At 36.2% G+C, this 18,106-nt stretch overlaps 2 protein-coding genes across 2 annotated transcripts in view; one reads left to right on the top strand and one right to left on the bottom strand.

Annotated features, from left to right (window-relative positions):
• The window catches only part of LOC128671901 (uncharacterized protein), a 54,785-nt gene that overhangs the window by 23,231 nt on the left and 13,448 nt on the right, over positions 1-18,106 (top strand). The window contains exon 3 of the mRNA XM_053748733.1: positions 13,946-14,046. Within this exon, the coding sequence (XP_053604708.1) occupies positions 13,946-14,046 (101 nt within the window). The remainder of the gene's footprint in view (positions 1-13,945; positions 14,047-18,106) is intronic.
• On the bottom strand, positions 1,897-9,046 carry LOC128671900 (uncharacterized). Its single transcript, XM_053748732.2, has 2 exons — positions 8,733-9,046; positions 1,897-3,764 (listed from the first exon to the last, which is right to left on the bottom strand). Exons 1-2 carry the CDS (start codon positions 8,738-8,740, stop codon positions 2,000-2,002), a joined length of 1,773 nt encoding a protein of 590 aa, XP_053604707.1. The 5' UTR covers positions 8,741-9,046; the 3' UTR covers positions 1,897-1,999.

Genomic DNA, 18,106 nt, shown 5'->3' with positions numbered 1-18,106 from the left:
TTTGTAAAATACCACTGTATACCTCAGCACCTAACAATAAATCCACTTGGTTCGGCCTGTGGTAACCCGGATCGGCCAAATGTTTCTCAATCTCACCATCCCATTTCGCCCTAACTAATTCTGATGCTGGGATATATGACGAGATAGTCCTAAGCACATTTGCTTTAACCTGAACCACACAGTTTGGATCTACTTTAGACCTTATACTAAGGATTACCGAATACTTTGAATTTACCTTACTATTGGCAACACCCACAGTAAGGTTTTCGGAATGAGTTTCCTTCAAGCCAAGGCGCCGTACCAGGGCTTGAGAGATAAAAGATCCTTGGGATGCTTGATCCAACAAGGCTCTAACTAATTCACGACTGCCATTTTTTGAGTCAGTCTCTACTACAGCAGTTGGTAACATAACCGCTGTCTTACTACATGAAACATTGGGCTGAGTCCCATCAGCCTGTGTGAGACCTTTAGTCATCACTCCCTCTTTGTGGACTGTATTAAACGAGGGCGAAACTTTACCTACCTGACTCCCCGAACTACAGCTGGGGTGGAGCAAGATATGGTGTCGCCCTAGACATATTTTACACTTATAAACATATTTACAAAACCTTGCCGTGTGATTATAACCTAAACAAATAAAGCATAGGCCCCTCTCTTTGGCAAAACTACGGCGGGTGTCACTGTGTGCTCTTTTAAACTTAACACAGGAACGTAATTTATGATTACCTGTACAAAAATCACAGGATAATTTCCGTACATGAAAGGACACTGTCTTTCTTATAGTACCTCTGTCTTCTAGAGACAGCCTCGATTTATCGCTTAAATTCTCCAGGCCTCGGAACCGAGAAGTCAGAAAATCTACAAACTGTTTGTATGTAGGCAATTCATCCGTACAATCCGAAGACACCTTTAATTCCCAGGCCTTGCGAGTTTCCTTATCTAACTTAGAGCTAATTAAATGTACAATAATAATATCCCAGGTTGAAGTGTCGACACCTAAGTTCTTAATTGATTCCACGCAATCTGAAGTAGTGTTAACCATTTTCTTTATATCTATAGCCGATTCAGTTGTTAAACCTCTTTGATTAAATAAGCGATTCAGAATACTATTAGCCAAATACCTTTTATTGTTATACATTTGCTCTAGCTTTTCCCAGCTACAGGAATAGTTGTCAGATGTCATATGAACACTGCGTAGCAGCTGTTCCGCTTCCCCTTTCAAATGACCTCTCAAATAATATAACTTTTGTGCATCATCTAAGCATTTGTTATTATGCACAAGGCCAAGAAACAGGTCACGAAAAGACTGCCACTCCTCGTATTTTCCAGAGAAAATAGGTATTTTAATTTCTGGCAACTTTACCTTAACTTGAGCATTTGAACTACCAATGTTATCGCAATTACGAGTACAACCTGAATGGGCAGATGGATCACTTGATCTTGACAAATTAAATAAAACATTTCTTAACTCTGTTTTATACTCTATATATACATCTTCAACCTCGTCATACATACCATTTTTGAAATAGTCTGAACAACTTAGCTCAGACTCCTTTACAGTACTAATTAATTTAGTGTGAGTGCTGTTAAATAATGACCACTGCTGCTCCAATTGTTCCAACCTGATTTCTATATATGACACTGTTATACGGTCCTTATTGTATTTGTCGTAATTACCTCTAGCTCTACTGATTTTTTCTTTAATATCTTTCTGAAGGGCTAGGAAGGACTCCATAGTTACAGTTATACAAGTAAGTTAAGTTTACTGCAGCCGAAGACTTTAAAAAAAACCAAAATTTATTTAACTAATTTATTAAATGAAATAAAATTACAACATAAAACTAAAATGAAGTCTAATGGTCGATGTTAGAACCAAAAGTGAGTATGTGTCGCGCAATTCCCGGATTTGAAGGCACGTTGCGCTGACTCGGCGGCACGTGTAGGCGACTGTCGTCACGCGGTGCATCCAGGCCGGCGCTTGCGCTGCACTTTACATGTATTAGCTGCGCGTAACGCCTCCCCCCGCAGATCGGCAACTATCCGTAGGTCTTACTGAGGATATTGCCGGAATGTTGCTGATGTCGATTTTCACATCTTTAGGCTTGATGTCTTGGATACGGGAATAATGTCCATCGGGATAATCAGCCTTCGGGATATCTTCATCCTTTGATTTTGAACTTCTGCGACGGAGTTTCCAGTATAATGTCAGGATGAGGGCGAATATGAATGTTCCAAATAATAACGTATATGAAGGTATAGTGGTATGGTAGAGGCTGCTCAGATCGTTTTTCTGTAATGTCGCAGGATGCTGTAGCGATATCTTAGCGTTCGTCTCATGTAGATGTTCTAAATTGATGGAGTTTAGTCTTACAGTTGGCTGAAGCTTTGATGTGGCGAGCTCCTCAGTTGGTAGTTCCGCTATTTGTACAGCGTGTCCTTTAATACGATTCTGAACGTTTGAGATAACAAAGTCCAACGTTTTCAACATACAACTAGGCGGGACGGACACTAGATAGGTTCCTTGGAGATTCTTGTAATACTCTTGTCTACAGGATATATGTAGTCTGGTTGTGGTTGGCAGGCTGATAGTATAGTGTTGATCGTCTAGCTTCTCGAGGGCTGAGCTGGTAAGGTTTGCATGAATGAATTGACAAGATGAACTGATTGACTGGTCCATGATGAGATGCTGGATACAATCTTCATTGTCTCGAATCTTTTGTTGCAGCTCTTCTTTGCATATGTACCAAGTGTTGACCTTCGGACATTCTGTCGCTATGTACATAGAATCAGTTTCCTGAATTGCTACATAGGGCTGGATAGGGACAAGTATTTGATTTTGTTTATTAGGAGCGATGGATAACTTGTAAAGTGTATAGGTGAGAGGGGAAGCAATCGGTACCATGAAAACTATAGCTAATTTATTACCTACATAATATGATCCCGTCTTAATTATCTCATAATATTCCCTTAAATCAATGTTAATTATCTGCTCTTCAGAATAGAGCTGTCTTAATCTACTTATAGTACTATTTAACGTGCTAATATTAATCATATAGTGAGCTGTAGTTTTACTTTGAATGAAGGCTACCATATTTTCGAGATTATGGATCTCTTCATATAAATTATCCGTATTGTCTGATATAATAATAAGATATTGAGCTAGATGGGCATACTTAATCATATCATAATCTCTACTTGCATCTGAATTTAAAATATGATCAATGGAATTAGCTAACCTATTCTGATTTTTGACTATACTGTCTAGTACTATTGAGTGTTTAGCTATCCATTCCTTCCCTAGACTTATGTGTTCATTTAGTTCAGTTTCTAATTGTTTTTCATTATTTTGTAGTACTTTAATTGCATTATCATACTTTATAGCGTCTGTGTAGTCGAGGTTACCCGAGACACTCTTAATAATTGAACCGAGACCATCTACTAAACCTCTCCTGCTACGGGTGTGTTGGAAGCTATGAATTTGTTCGAGTAACATTTCTATTTTATTATAAAGATGCGAGATGTGGGGTTCGTATAAAGAAGCCGTTTTATTATTAAGATCGGATCTAAATGAATCAATTTGGGATTTAACTGAGTTTATTGTTAGAGAAATCATGTCTAAGTCAATGTAGTACAGGAAGGAGTGGTAGTGAGTGATCATTTTAGTGGGTCCAAGTTTGAAAGGTAGGATACCTGGTCCATTGTCGAGGGTATTAAGCGTCACGTCTTGTGCCATGGTCAGATGAAGGGTGATGGTCAGGAGGATCCTGTAACAACGGGTTTATTTTAGGTGTTCGCTTGAGACGTGCTTTAGCAATGGGTCCCTTTTTCCTTTTTGTGTAAATATGTATAGGCAAGTCTGCCAAAACTACATCTTGTGTGAACCGGGGTGCTAATTTTTGCCTACTAGCTACGGGGTTACGAACGAATACTTGCTGGTCAGGGGTGTATTCTTTTTCAGGTTGTCTGTCTTTGTTCCTAGCCTCAGTAAGTTGGGTGCGATTATGAAGTGAAGTATCGTTCAGCATGTTATATACTTTGTTCATACGATGTTTGTGATCTAAGATATACTGTTGGAGAAGATGTTCATTCATATCTATGCTAACCGGGTCACGTGGGTCGAAATGACCTGTAATAACGTCGAGGGGCCTACATTTCGTGAAACTGTGTATGGAACTGTTGTATGCTAGCACAGCATATGGCATAAGATTTATAGCGGGTTCATTGCGTTGCTCTAATTTGAGAATTCGGAGATGCTCAAGGATGGTAGAATGAAACCGTTCAACTATTGCATTACTATTAGGATTGTGAGCCAAGGCTTTATGGTGTTCAATTTTGTGAAGTTTAGTAAATTCCGAGAACATCTGGTTCGTAAATTCAGGACCTTGGTCAGAAATTATAGTTATAGGGACGCCATGGTGTGTAAAGAATTTGATGAGGGCTTGTACTACACTTAGGGCCGTTCCGTCTCGGAGATGGTATGCTTGTGCGTATTTAGAGAATGCGTCAACCAAAGTTAAATATTTTTCGTTTTCAGTAGTGAACAGATCAATATGTAGTGTTTCAAAAGGTTTAGACGGGGGTGGTACTATAGCAAACCGTTGCTTTATGGGGTTGCGGTCATATTTTGCCATTCCGCAGATATTGCATTCATTTATGTATTTTGATATGTGTTCCTTCATTTTGGGCCAAAAATACTTTCGTGACAGTGCTAGATAGCACTCGTTGGTGCCACGATGGTTAGTTTTTCCTTCATGATAATTTCTAATTATATTTTGTTGTTGCAAGTATTCCTTAATGTTCTCTACTTCTACCTTGGTTAAGACAAGGTCCATAGCTGAGCTTTTAAAATTTTCTTGTATAATTGGGATAATTTTGTACATAGCTAAGGGGGGAATAATAATAATGCCTGTACGTACTTTGGGGTTGACGTATTCTTTAATTGCATTGATAGTGTCTATTTCAAGATTGGACTCTGATAACTGTATAGTTGTTTTAATATGAGATTCAAATGGTTTGCTAATAGCGGGGCGTCTTTTTATGTCGCCGACTACCATTAAACATATTTGTCTGTGAAATTTGTTGAGAGGGTCATCTGTGATCGGAATTTCTAAAATAGGGTGCTCTGCACTCGTATGTGCTGTAACTGTGGTGGATCGAGATAAGGATGGACATCTTTCTGACGGTTGCACGGCTATTGAACTAATCTCCTCATTGTGGATTTCCACACGGGACAGAGCATCTGCATTAAGATTAGTTTTACCCTGCTTATAGATAACGGTAAAGTTATATTCGCTTAACTTTAACCGCCACCTAGTCAATCTAGCATTAGGTTCCTTTAGACTCATTACCCATTGGAGGGGCTTGTGGTCAGTCACGATTTTAAACTTTCTACCAAATAAGTATGGGCGGAAATATTTGGTAGCCCAAACAATCGCTAACAACTCCTTTTCAATAGTACTATAGTTTGTCTCACTATCGTTCAGTGTTCTTGAAGCGTAGGCAATAGGCTTATCTGAACCTATAGGGCCTTGAGATAAGACTGCACCTATAGCCAGATTGGATGCGTCTGTAGTGAGAACAAACTCCCTGTTGAAATCGGGATATTGTAGTATTGGATCGTTGGTAAGAAGAATCTTACAACGTTCAAAGCAATTTATGTAGTCAGGGTTGTTAAGAGCAATTTTGGAACCTTTCTTAAGACACTGTGTCATGGGCTTAGTAATCCGGGCAAAATCGGGGATAAATTTTCTATAATAGCCAAGCAGACCAAGAAAACGTTTGATTTCTGTTGCTGTCTTGGGTATTGGGAATTTCTGGATAGCCTCGATTTTGTCGGGATTAGGCTTGATACCGTCTTTGCCAATGATATGACCAAGGTAAGATGTTTCCAATTTTAAAAATTCAGACTTATCCATCTGAATTTTAAAGTTGGATTCCCTTAATCTGGCAAATACTTTTTCCAGGTTCACCATGTGCTCCTGAAGTGATGTGCTAAAGACGATTATGTCATCCAAATAAACCAAGCAAATGGTGTTTTGCAGGTCTCTGAGCACATTGTCCATGACACGTTGGAACGTAGAGGGTGAATTTTTCAACCCCATGGGCATACGCAAAAATTCAAAATGCCCATGCTCTACGTTGAACGCTGTTTTAGGGACATCTTCAGGGCTCATTTCTACCTGATAGAATCCGCTTGCTAAATCCAAGGTTGTGAAGTAGTGGCAGTTACCAAGCTTATCCAACACATCCGTGATGTTTGGGATGGGGTACTTATCATCAATAGTTTTTTCATTTAGTTTTCTAAAATCCACTACTATACGCCACTTGGTTTTGCCGGAGGCATCCGTTTTTTTGGGCACTACCCAAATCGGAGAGCTCCATGCGGATTCTGATGGACGGATTATACCCTGTTCTAACATCTTTCCGATTTGCTGTTGTACCTCTTGCCTATGGATAAAAGGGTACCTATAGGTTTTCGTGTAAATAGGCACTTCGTCAGTAGTACGGATGTGATGTTTTATCTTATTCGTAAATGTGAGAGGCTCACCCTCTATATAAAAGACATCCGCATAACGAGAACAAAGATTCTGTAAATTAATACGTTCCTCATCATTAAGATGGTCGGTACGTAAACGAGAAAGGACTTGTTCCACTCGTGAAGAGTTTAATTGTCCATTGCCTATGCTATTTATATTGAAAGCCTCTGCGTTAATCGGCATATGCATTGAAAATATTAGATCATTATTAGTTGGATTACTGATCTCTATTATACCGCGATTTTTTTTTACAATAGTAACGCATTCATGTACTAAGCAATTTGATATAGTTTGTTCAGGAATTATTACTTCGCCGTCACATGTGTTAATTGGGACTTTAACTAATTTTGACGAGTTAGCTGGGATAATATCTTCGTACCAGTTACAGTTTCGCGAATTATACATATGTATGGGAGTAATTGAATTCTTTGTATTAAGTGTTTTCGTTTTTAGATCGATATTAGATTCCCATTTATCGAGTAGATCCAATCCTATCAAACCGTCAAAATAATCGTGAAATCTGTAAAGAAATAAGGTAATTTCGCCACTGTCTTTAATTTCAGGGAAGCATGGTAATGTAACTGAATAGTCACTGCGAGTGGTTGCATGTACGTTAGAAATTTCTAAAGGGTCATATGTCAAGGGTATGTTAGGGTAATATTTCTCTACACTCTCAGGACTAATAAAAGATTGATTAGCTCCTGTGTCTATAAGAAATTTTAATGGTGGGTCAGATATACTTATGTACGGGAGCTGTCGCTGAGTCAGTAGATTAACTTCTATTTTTGTTTGTCTGAAGGACTGCCTTTGTGAAAATCCTGCTGGTCATTGCCACACGAATTTTCAGCGATCTCACGGGGTTCATAGTAAGAGGGGTAGGTTTCTTCATTATTATCATAAGGGTTGTCTGTTTGCTCGTAATAGTCTAAGTCAGGGTTGGTCACGAAATAGGGTTGGTTATCGTATGAGTCATTATAGGGATCGTACTGATAGTCGTAGCACTCGTTAACATTCATTTCACGAGTTTTGAAATAGTTGGAGGGTGGTGGATTACCAAACCTCCTCCAGTCATGTCCAGATGGGGGTAGTGGTTTAGGCGCAAAGTGGCTAACACCACTCATAGGTCGCGGTGCGTTATTCGCATTTTGGGGTCGTTGGGGTAGAGCGAAGACATTGCTGCGAGGATTATAATTAGGAGGTGGAGCACCAAATATCTGCTGAGTGCGTGAAGGTCCGCGATATTGAATATTTTGATTACTAGGAGCACTAAAATTAGGTTTCCACATTATAGGTGCACGGGGTGCAAATTGCATAGGTTGTGGCTGTGGGCGAGAGGGCCCAGGCATATTAAAAGTAAACGGCTTATTATGCGAAATTTGTTGCGGTGGTGTATAACCTGAATTATTTTTACTAAGAAGCATATGGTGAGTTTTGCCTTCATTTCGCTGTTGCAGATACAAGGTGTTCATTTCCTCGTGAACAAATTCAAGCGCCTTCTCTATGGTTTCAGGCCTCATGCATCTTATACGCGATCCTAACGGATCTCTTAGACCGCGCAAATATGACTGTAAAGTAAGTTTCTTATACAATTCGCGTTTAGATTGTACGGTAGTCTGAATAGTTTCATGTAAGCTAACGTAAGTCATAATAGTGCTATAAAGATTTTGACATTTTTCAAAAAATTCTTGCGGGGTGCATGAGCCCTGAGTCAGGAGTGCAAGATCATTATAAAGTGAGGTTTCATCTCTCTGGTCAGCAAAATTATTGATCAGAGCGTTGCGGATACCTTGCCAGTTATCTGGTACACCATTAGAATTTATAAGGCGAGCGGCAGACCCAGTCACTTTATTTAAGATCCCGTTAATTAAGGCCGCATTTATAAGGGCATTATCTGATGAAATAAATTGTTCTACTAACTGATCACATAAGCCAATGAATCTCGTTAAAACATTTGGGTTACCATCAAATTCAGGCACCAGTCGAAGGGCCTTCCAAATATCATCTAGTTGTGCCATGTTAATTAACGAATTAAAACTATCACTACTTTCGTTTAAATTTAAATTTCTATGGAGGTCAATATCTCTACTCCTACTATTACTAAGGGTCCTCGATTGCCTCGGATGGAAAATCTTGGATAAATTAAATTATACAGGAAAATAAAGGAAAGCAACTCTAGAATGATTCTAAAGTACTCACATATACATATCTTGGTTTTTCTGCTGTATCAATGTTCGGATACACCTCCGGGCTGCAGATTCCGTAGATTCGACGATCTCGATGAGGGCTGGAATGCCAGTCAGTCACGCGGGACTCGAACCGGGATATAGCGGAAATCTTGTCGCGCACGAACTGACTCGAGATCCTACCGACTGCGCCAGTTAAGTTTACTGCAGCCGAAGACTTTAAAAAAAACCAAAATTTATTTAACTAATTTATTAAATGAAATAAAATTACAACATAAAACTAAAATGAAGTCTAATGGTCGATGTTAGAACCAAAAGTGAGTATTGCGCGATGTGTCGCGCGATGTGTCGCGCAATTCCCGGATTTGAAGGCACGTTGCGCTGACTCGGCGGCACGTGTAGGCGACTGTCGTCACGCGGTGCATCCAGGCCGGCGCTTGCGCTGCACTTTACATGTATTAGCTGCGCGTAACGAGTACCCAAATATATATACAAATCAAATTAAAACATTTAACCACAACACAATATACACTTTAAAACACTAAATTATGTACAAAAACCAATAAATAGATAGGTATGTTCTGACGTTATTTTACAACAAATATACAGACACAAGTGTAACCTAGTCTATTTACAAAAGTCCAACGTGTCCATATAGTCGATGGAAGCTGCACTGAATCACTATGCCCGATTCACTTTGTATGACTTGTAAATGTAAACAAACTGTACTTACAATATTTCACTTGGTGTAGAATAGCACTCACTGTATTTCTTATGCAGACGCTGGATGTATAAGCGCCCGCAACCAGAAAGCCAATCCAAATCAGCTCGACTCCGTAGTAATCAGAGTGCGAGTCCTAGTATGAGTGTTTCCTCCGGGAATCGAACTCCCGGCCGCCGTATTCCTCACTATGTATCCGCTAGAATCCTGACCGATTTTCTTTTCTACGGTCTGAAGCTGCAGTGCCTCAAATTGTGGTGACTATGTAATCACAATCCAAACGGAACAATAGTGTGCCACTACACTTGCACTAAGCTATCTTTTCCGCTAGCATTATCCGGCTCGAAGGACCAAATGAACAATATCTATGGTTGTAATAAATGAAACTCTTGTGTAGTGGCAATTAAAATGTAAATATATATTGGAAAACAAAAAATACAACACAACTATCGGCGGCAATTTTCTTGACAGTGAAAAATATTTGAAATTAGAATAATGTTGTCAACTTATTTCTCTCATACAATTTTGGTGGCCAGTGCAGTTATTTTGTTGTTATTTAAATCCTGGACAGGTTCTCTAAAGATAATGAAGATTATATTTGTGTACAGTTTTGCAATTCCGGTGGGCTTTTACCGCTTTTACGGCTTTTTTTGTGCGTTAATTTTCGCGGTACAATGGTGATGTAAGAAACTTTTAAATCGCTCGGATGAGACAAAATGAGTGTATGAACTGATAGTTTGTTTCTTTGAGAACATTATATAAAATGGGAAGAAGAAAGGAATTGTACTGATAAAATCAAAACACTTATTTTGTTCTATAAAAGGACTATAGTATATTATATAGTATATTACACTGTTACGAACACTTACTAGGGTATTGGTTTCACTGAACTTAACATCTTAAAATTAACTTAGGTGCAAAGTAACGTAAAACATTTAACAATATTTGATTTGATCTAAATTGTATTATTGAACTGACGTATTTATTGCATCTTAAATTTTTTCTTTTTAAATTCACTATCTTTTTTATTTTACTTTTTTTTGCACTCTTACTGGCCAGTCTGGCTGGCGTACCTTTACTTTTTTAAAGACTTGCACTAACAATGAGATTATTCAATAACATTTCAAGCCAAGAAAGATAGAAACTTTCAAGCACTTAAAGTAATATTAACCTACTTATTTTTAACCTCTTCCTTATTGGAAGTCGATTAAAAATTTAAAATATGAACATTAATCTTAATAGATCTTTTAAGAATATTTTTTTCTTGAAAGGTACATACGAAATATTAGTTATTGATAAGAATAAAACTTTCAAGTGATAAACCTTTGTCAAATTTATAAAGTCCAGTCCAACTTGAAACAATAACAAACTTAGCTGACTTCGCAAACTTCGAATATGTTTTGTTGTGAAAACTAAAAGCATTCTGCTATCTTCATCTAATCCATGTGTTTATCGAGAGGGAAATAATGGGTAGGGCGATTCCATAAAATTATATGACTACCCGAAGGTACGGCCGTAACAGCTAGTCCAGTTCCTATCGGACTATAACTAAATAATTTCAGTCCTATGCCTTGAGGTTTAAGGTTGAAATTATGTCGAGCAGTTTTCTTTTGAAGTTGGATTCATATTTTCCAAGTTTGGAACGATTGAAGTTTGAGTGATAGAACTAGGCAATACGGATAGATAGGGTTAGGTTATTTTAGAAATAAATTAATTGGTTTTATTTTTATATAGATATTGAAACTAAATGAGGGTGCGTATTTGATTTCGTAGATATTATAAATATTTGTATTTGTTTTTACAAATAAACAAATTTGTTTATCAATGATAAAATCTTTTACTATTTTTCTTTTTCTGAGCGTTTCTCCGGATTCTTTTTCGGCCATTGCGTGTCAGAGCCTAGGGCTTCTCAACTCCAAAAGGTCTTCAGCATCACTATATTTCAGAAAATTGTCATGCATAATTATCAAGCTATACCGTTACGCGTTACCTATCTGTTTAATTGAAAATATATATTACCTACTTTAATGATAAGATATCGTGCTTTGTGTTGTTCTAAGCAGGTTAAAGTTAACGTCATCATTGACCGGCGCAATCAGCCCTAAACAACTTTGTTTCGATTTAATTGTTTACCAAAGGATCAATTCTATTGAAAAACATATTTAATAACGAAATCCAATTAAAATAATTGTGATATCGGCAAGTTAATCTGTTCTGAGCAAAGCTTTTGTTTACAATGAATGGGTATAAATTAATTTTCCACCAACAAATTATTGAATAAAGCATATTAATTGCTTTCGACCCTTCTGGAATTCTATTTCGACATTATTGTTATCTCAATTTAAAATTGAGGGTATTGTCTACTCGTACATTCCTACAAATGTTGTATGTATGTACAAAATTTTGTTTGAATTGTAAATCTCACTATACGTGTAATTTACTCTATGTAAATTACACGTATAGTGAGAAAATTATACGTCTTTCATTACTAATAATACTCAATATTATAACCCCACGATTAGATATTAAAAATGCGAAAGTTTGTATGACTGTCATTTTTTCACACTAAAACGGTTAGGCCAATTTTTATAAAATTTGCGCCTGAGTGAAAACAAACAGAAAATATAATATAACCATTCAAAATAAATGACTGTGTTTTAATCTGAAACTCGAACAATGCACTGCTATGTTGACTGAATGCTGAATGAATGAATGACTGAAGCTAAATTTCGATCAACTAATACAATTTTGGTATTTACCTTCTATATAGCATATCACAGCATTGCATCGGTCGAGTCCGGCCTTTATATGGAATTACAAGGCTGCGCTACACTGCGCCTCCAGCCCAATTCCACACAATAAATACGCGCTGCATTGCGCAGTCGGTCTACACTAGCCTTTATAGAGTTCGAATCACCCACAATCCACACAAAAGTAGGTCTAGCAAACATTGTGTTTACCTTTTAAAGTGGCACGTGTTGAATACGCAATCTAATTAACATGTCTGCTTGCATAATTAGGGACTCCTGTTCATACATATCCATGTATGTACATGGCTTAAATATCGTCTACTCGAATCACGGATTCGAATACATTTTAGAATCGACACTAACAGATAATTTATATATCAATTTTATGCAAAAATATATGTATATTTTACCTGATTATCTATTGAGAGTGAGAATTGTGCTCGTACAAATGTCATGCGAGAATAGCGAGATCGATTTTGTTCCCAAGATTTGATTTACTTTCTAAAAATATCAAACATCTTTCTTATAAGCCCTTGTAACTCATCTCCAGTTATACCTATATTCGGAAAAGTTACACGGGAGTTATACAAGGAGACACCGCATTCGTGGCATAACTGATTGGTCTTTATAAGTATACATATAGCACAGTACTGAGAAAGCAAATATGTAAGTGGCCCACCGGATGGAAAGTGGTCACCGCAATTTATGTTTAAAGTACCATTCTCTACCATCTCGCCTATGACGTCGACGCCTCATGCTGAAAATAAAATAATAAATAATAATAATAATAATTCTTTATTTTCTCCACAAAAACACATACTCCATTAGGTACAATATATGCTATACTTAATCATAATTAAATTGTGGACAATTGGTGCCCGTTCTACGTGTACGTAGAACGTGTGTTACGGGTCACCAGGTCTCTTCCATCGAATTAAGGACTATGCTAGGAGTCACATAAGAAGATATATTATACATTTATAAATATAGTCATCATGTGGATTGGGTGGGTATCATGTATCAGATTTATTATTTCCAGACACATTAGTAAGTCTATATATAACTAGCAATGGAATTTAGTTATTAAACCAATAAGCAAAAGGCCTAAAGTGGAAAGTTAAAGATTAAGAGTTACAAACTAAGACATCACAACAATTAGATTTTCTGTTTCAACTTAGTTAAGCGCCTGCAACCATTGTCTTATAACTTTTTACAATTATAATTACTAAGGACAAATATAGATGTTTGGGAGTTAATTTTTTTGTAAAGAAAAGGACCGATGAAGTAGAAAAATCTTTTTATGAATTCCGAGTGAATCAAAGGAAGGGCTATTTTGAGTCTATTTCTGGTTATTAAATGAAGACGCGAATACGTGATCATTGCGTAGTTAGTATAAGTGCTTTTATTAGCTGCAGTGATAAACCAGCGATGTATACCGAACAACGTGGTAATATTTTCGCAACAAAAGCTATGTTTATTCGACAGCTACATTAAAGACTGCTTCATAAAAGTTGTACAAAATTTTAGTGTTTTTTTGATGGTTGAATTTGTTTTTATAATAACGTATTTTTTTAAAAATTTACGTTCTAACCAACTTTAAATCTTCGTAAAATGATCCAGCTATTAAATTTTGTTTGAATTGTAATTATCATAATGATCATAAATATGTCTATTTTATCTAGATTATACATATTTTTTACAATTCTGTGACCTTGTCATGAACTACCCTATTAACTAAATTTGTTTTTGTTTCAGAGACAAACACTAGACTTAGCTCTAGTGTCTATATATAGAGGAGGTGTGGAGTTAGCATCAGTTAGTCAGTATGAAGGATCGCCTTACAACACCACCGACAGGTTTGTGTCGATTTATTAATTTTAATATTCTTTTAAGTTAAAACTTCTTTATCGGCGTTGTGCACTTTTTGTGATGGGTAAAAATGTTAAATTCGCGCCAGGACGCATGGCCTGATCGAAAATTCGTAAGACGTCAAAAATGCACAATGTTAATATTCAAGTTTTCACTTACGAAAACGGTGCACTCCGGGAGTGCTGGCAGAACACTCCCGGAGTGCACCGTTTTTTACTTTAATAAAAGTTTTTGAGTATTTTTTAGACCGACAAGTATTTTTAAAGCAACACTATTATAAAAAAAAAAACAAATAAAGACAGTCTTATTCAGTTGATTCTTCGATAAAATGTTTTACTGAAAGATACCGGAACATTTTTTGCATACAGTATTTTCTTGGCCATGAGAAAATGTATATAAATGTTTTATCACGAGTCGATATCTACATTATATTATTTTGTATTGTATATTTATTTGTCTTATGTTTGATCAAACTTATGAGAAATCGCACAACAATATTAGTCGATATAATCGATAGTAGTTAGACAGTCGTTTGTTAAATTAAATCATAACGGATAATGAAATCAAATTCGATATGCGATATTGTGACAAATAAAAATAAAGTCGCTATCATACATTTGTTATTGTTACCTGCATATCGGTCGCTAAGTTAATCCATTTAAACCGTATTGATAGTGCACGTTAAAATAAATCCCGATATCGTTTGACCCGGGGGTTTACCATCATCTTTTAACGCGATCCACTTTACGACCTAAACTGATCTGCATCGCAAATTCGTACCATCAAAATGATATAACGATCCATTATAGGTAGTGACCAAAACAATTCGATTTCATTCACTCATTTTGCATACAATTCCGTACCATGATGTGCACTGAGAACGTAAACTGGATCGCTTAGCTGTCAAAATTGGCGATTCAAAAAAGTTACTATTTCAAAAATAGGTTTCCACGATAGAAGTCCCACAGACTGTCGCTGAAAACTGATAGACCACATCGTTATGTGATCTATCTATTACTGATAGTTCCTAATTTTGCCACGGAAACTCTTTCGTGGTACGGTTTCTATGTTTGTGTTTAGATGTTATGACCGACAAATTTTTCTGTCTGCATAATATTGCATTTATTTAATTTAAATATTTTATTTTATTATGTTTTGTATTTACTATAGTCATGTAACAGGAAGATAATAATATACATTTTAATTTTAAGTAACAAAAAATAATATCGCAACTCTTGAAACGAAATAAAATATATCGACATCGTATAGCGTTATCTCTTTCTTACATTTGGCTACTGTCATTGTGGTTTACGATTCAGAGACAATTTTTATTTTTTTTAATTGATTTCATTCACTCGTTACGATTCAAATGTTAAGATTAGTTGGTGGTACCAAATAACGCTATTCATTTTAGGTTCCTAAACTGAACTGCACTCCAATTGAATCGTTTTGTAATAGTTGATGGTAGGCCCCCTGATCCCGGCAAACTACACCAGATATCGTTAGAATGGATTTAGGTACATTTTATTATTATTCGAGAAAATTATCGTAGATAGCCATCGATGTTGATAATAAATATTTATATCCTCTATATAAATAAATAAATATATTAGAATAGATCACACAGATTGAGCTAGCTGCAAAGTAAGTTGGAGACATGTGTTATGGGATACGGACTCAACGATAATGTTTTATAACAAATACATAATATATAGATAAACTTCCAACACCCGAGCCAATCAGAAAAAGATTATTTTCCATCATGACCCGACTGGGGATCGAACCCGGGACCTCTCGGTTAAGCAAGTACTTTATCACTGCGCCACCGAGGTCGTCATTTTGATCCTGAAAAGTGTATTTATTATGTTTGGAAACAAATGAATTGTACATCATCATCAACAGCCATTTAAACGTTCCCACTGCTGGGGCACTGGCCTTCCTTATGCATGAATAAAGTGCCATGATCCAAACACGCGTACACATAATGAAAAATTAAATTGTTTCTAGTGTATGCCAAAAAAGGATAACTCTCAAGGCAACAACTGCATTCCCTGAGCGTTGTTTTTAGTTAGGCGGACGGTCATAAAATCAGAACAGAATCATCAAAATTTCCGCCGAAAGCCGAACTTAATAGGTTTCATAAAGATTAAGTTAATTTTAGAATCAGAATGTATTTGACCTATTTCGAGAAACGAAACGAACTCTCTAATGTTTAGACTAGCGATCTTTATATAGAGGCAACAAATTTGCAATTTATTTTTTTGAATAGAAACTCGAATTTGTTTGTAGCATCACAATTTTTATAGTACAACACTAAGTTACTTTGTCTTTGACAGAATCTCTTAAAAATCTTTATAAAGAAAGGGAGCCTTTTGCCCAGCATTGGGACATGATAGAGCCCTAATAAAAAAAACTATATACATAAGTATATTCTATTTTTATTGAAAAATACATTAGTTTTTAAACTTGGAACTTGGTTTGATTGGAAAAATATCTCTTAAATAGTAACATTTTTCACAACCAGTTTGGTCTTGGTCGGTTTAGTTGGTCCGAGCGTAAAAATCATAATTGAGTTCATTAAATAAATAGCTAATTTATTAAGTAAAACTTAAATGGAATTAGTTTAAATTAAAAGACATCTCAATTTTCTTCTAAAGGTGCCGAGACGTCTCGCACAAAAGTTTTGGAACTTACCAAATACGATGACTGACGCTTTTAACTCCATTATGAACCTCAAACTCCGGTAATAAGAATTTTTTGCGTGTCATTCTAAGCCCTTGCTCGAGTTTGATATTACCTTCTACTTAATATCAAAATTATATTGAAGAAGAATCGAAAAAAACAGTTTAAAATTACTTTTGACGCCTTCTGCATGGAATTTTGCCGGAGAAAGAAAATCACAGTATATTTGCTTTAGACTTTTTTACCTACCTACCTATATTATTTCTTTATAGACTCGCTCACAAACTTATATATTAAACATTAACCTCAAATAGAAAACGCTTATCTCATTGTCCGTATAGAAACCAAGCGTGTCCATTATTTTCTGCCTACTGAGCGATTATGAGAGATTTAGTGATAGAACAAACTTTACTATACTGCTTTACCATTTTGACACACTGATGTGAGACAGAATATTTAGTTGTCATGTTAGCTTGTGTAACAAGAATATTTTCTTTATTGCCACAATTAAATATTCGCAATAAATAAATATTATCTATGTAAAGATAAACAACACTCACTCTGACTCTGACTCTAGTAGTTTTCATCGACTATTTGCTTCCGTTGAAGGAAAACATCGTGAGGAGACCCGCACACTGGTTGATTATTAACTTGTGTGTGAAATGGAGAAGGCAATGGCAAACCACTCTATTAATAGTGCCAAGTTTGTTGTGTGTGTTTCATTCCGAGCAATGACCACGACCCTCAGCCATGATGGTCGTGGTCATAAGCGACTATGAAGAGGTAAACAAAGTATAAAGTTTAAGTATGTACGTAATTAGAAATTCACCTTTCTCGACCTTTAACCTCGTCAAATCTAACAAACTCTAAGACATAAACATCATCGCCTCTGAATTCTAATCACGCAACACTTTTGCTGGGAAAATTTAATTATACGGATCGCGATTCCAACTTAGTTGTTTTAATTGAGTTCTGTACTAATCTTTGGCTTGCTTTTGGAGTGTGGCTCAAGTCATTGGCGGCTAGCCACACTCCACAAGCACGAGATTTTTCGACAAAAAATAGCTTTTACTTGACTATTAATTAAAATATACTAGCGCCCCGTCCGAGCTTCAAATTACACTTTCCTCGGGTCTATTAAATAAAAACCCCAACAAAATCCGTTGCGTAGTTTTAAAGAACTAATCTTAGGCGACTTAGTTTTAAACTATGTAGTGATATATTTAAAATTGAGATAGTGAATAGAAAATTTCATGACTGCAGATTTATTAATCATGATTTTATTTTCTTCATGTTACGCACATGGACATGTGCGAATGGCACAACAATAATTAATATTGTTTCCATTTAATTGATGTTTCAAGA

This window comes from Plodia interpunctella, chromosome 8 (assembly GCF_027563975.2).
Source record: "Plodia interpunctella isolate USDA-ARS_2022_Savannah chromosome 8, ilPloInte3.2, whole genome shotgun sequence".
NCBI lineage: Eukaryota > Metazoa > Arthropoda > Insecta > Lepidoptera > Pyralidae > Plodia > Plodia interpunctella.
Note: the sequence above shows the minus strand (reverse complement) of the source record. Positions and strands in the feature narration are given on the sequence as shown.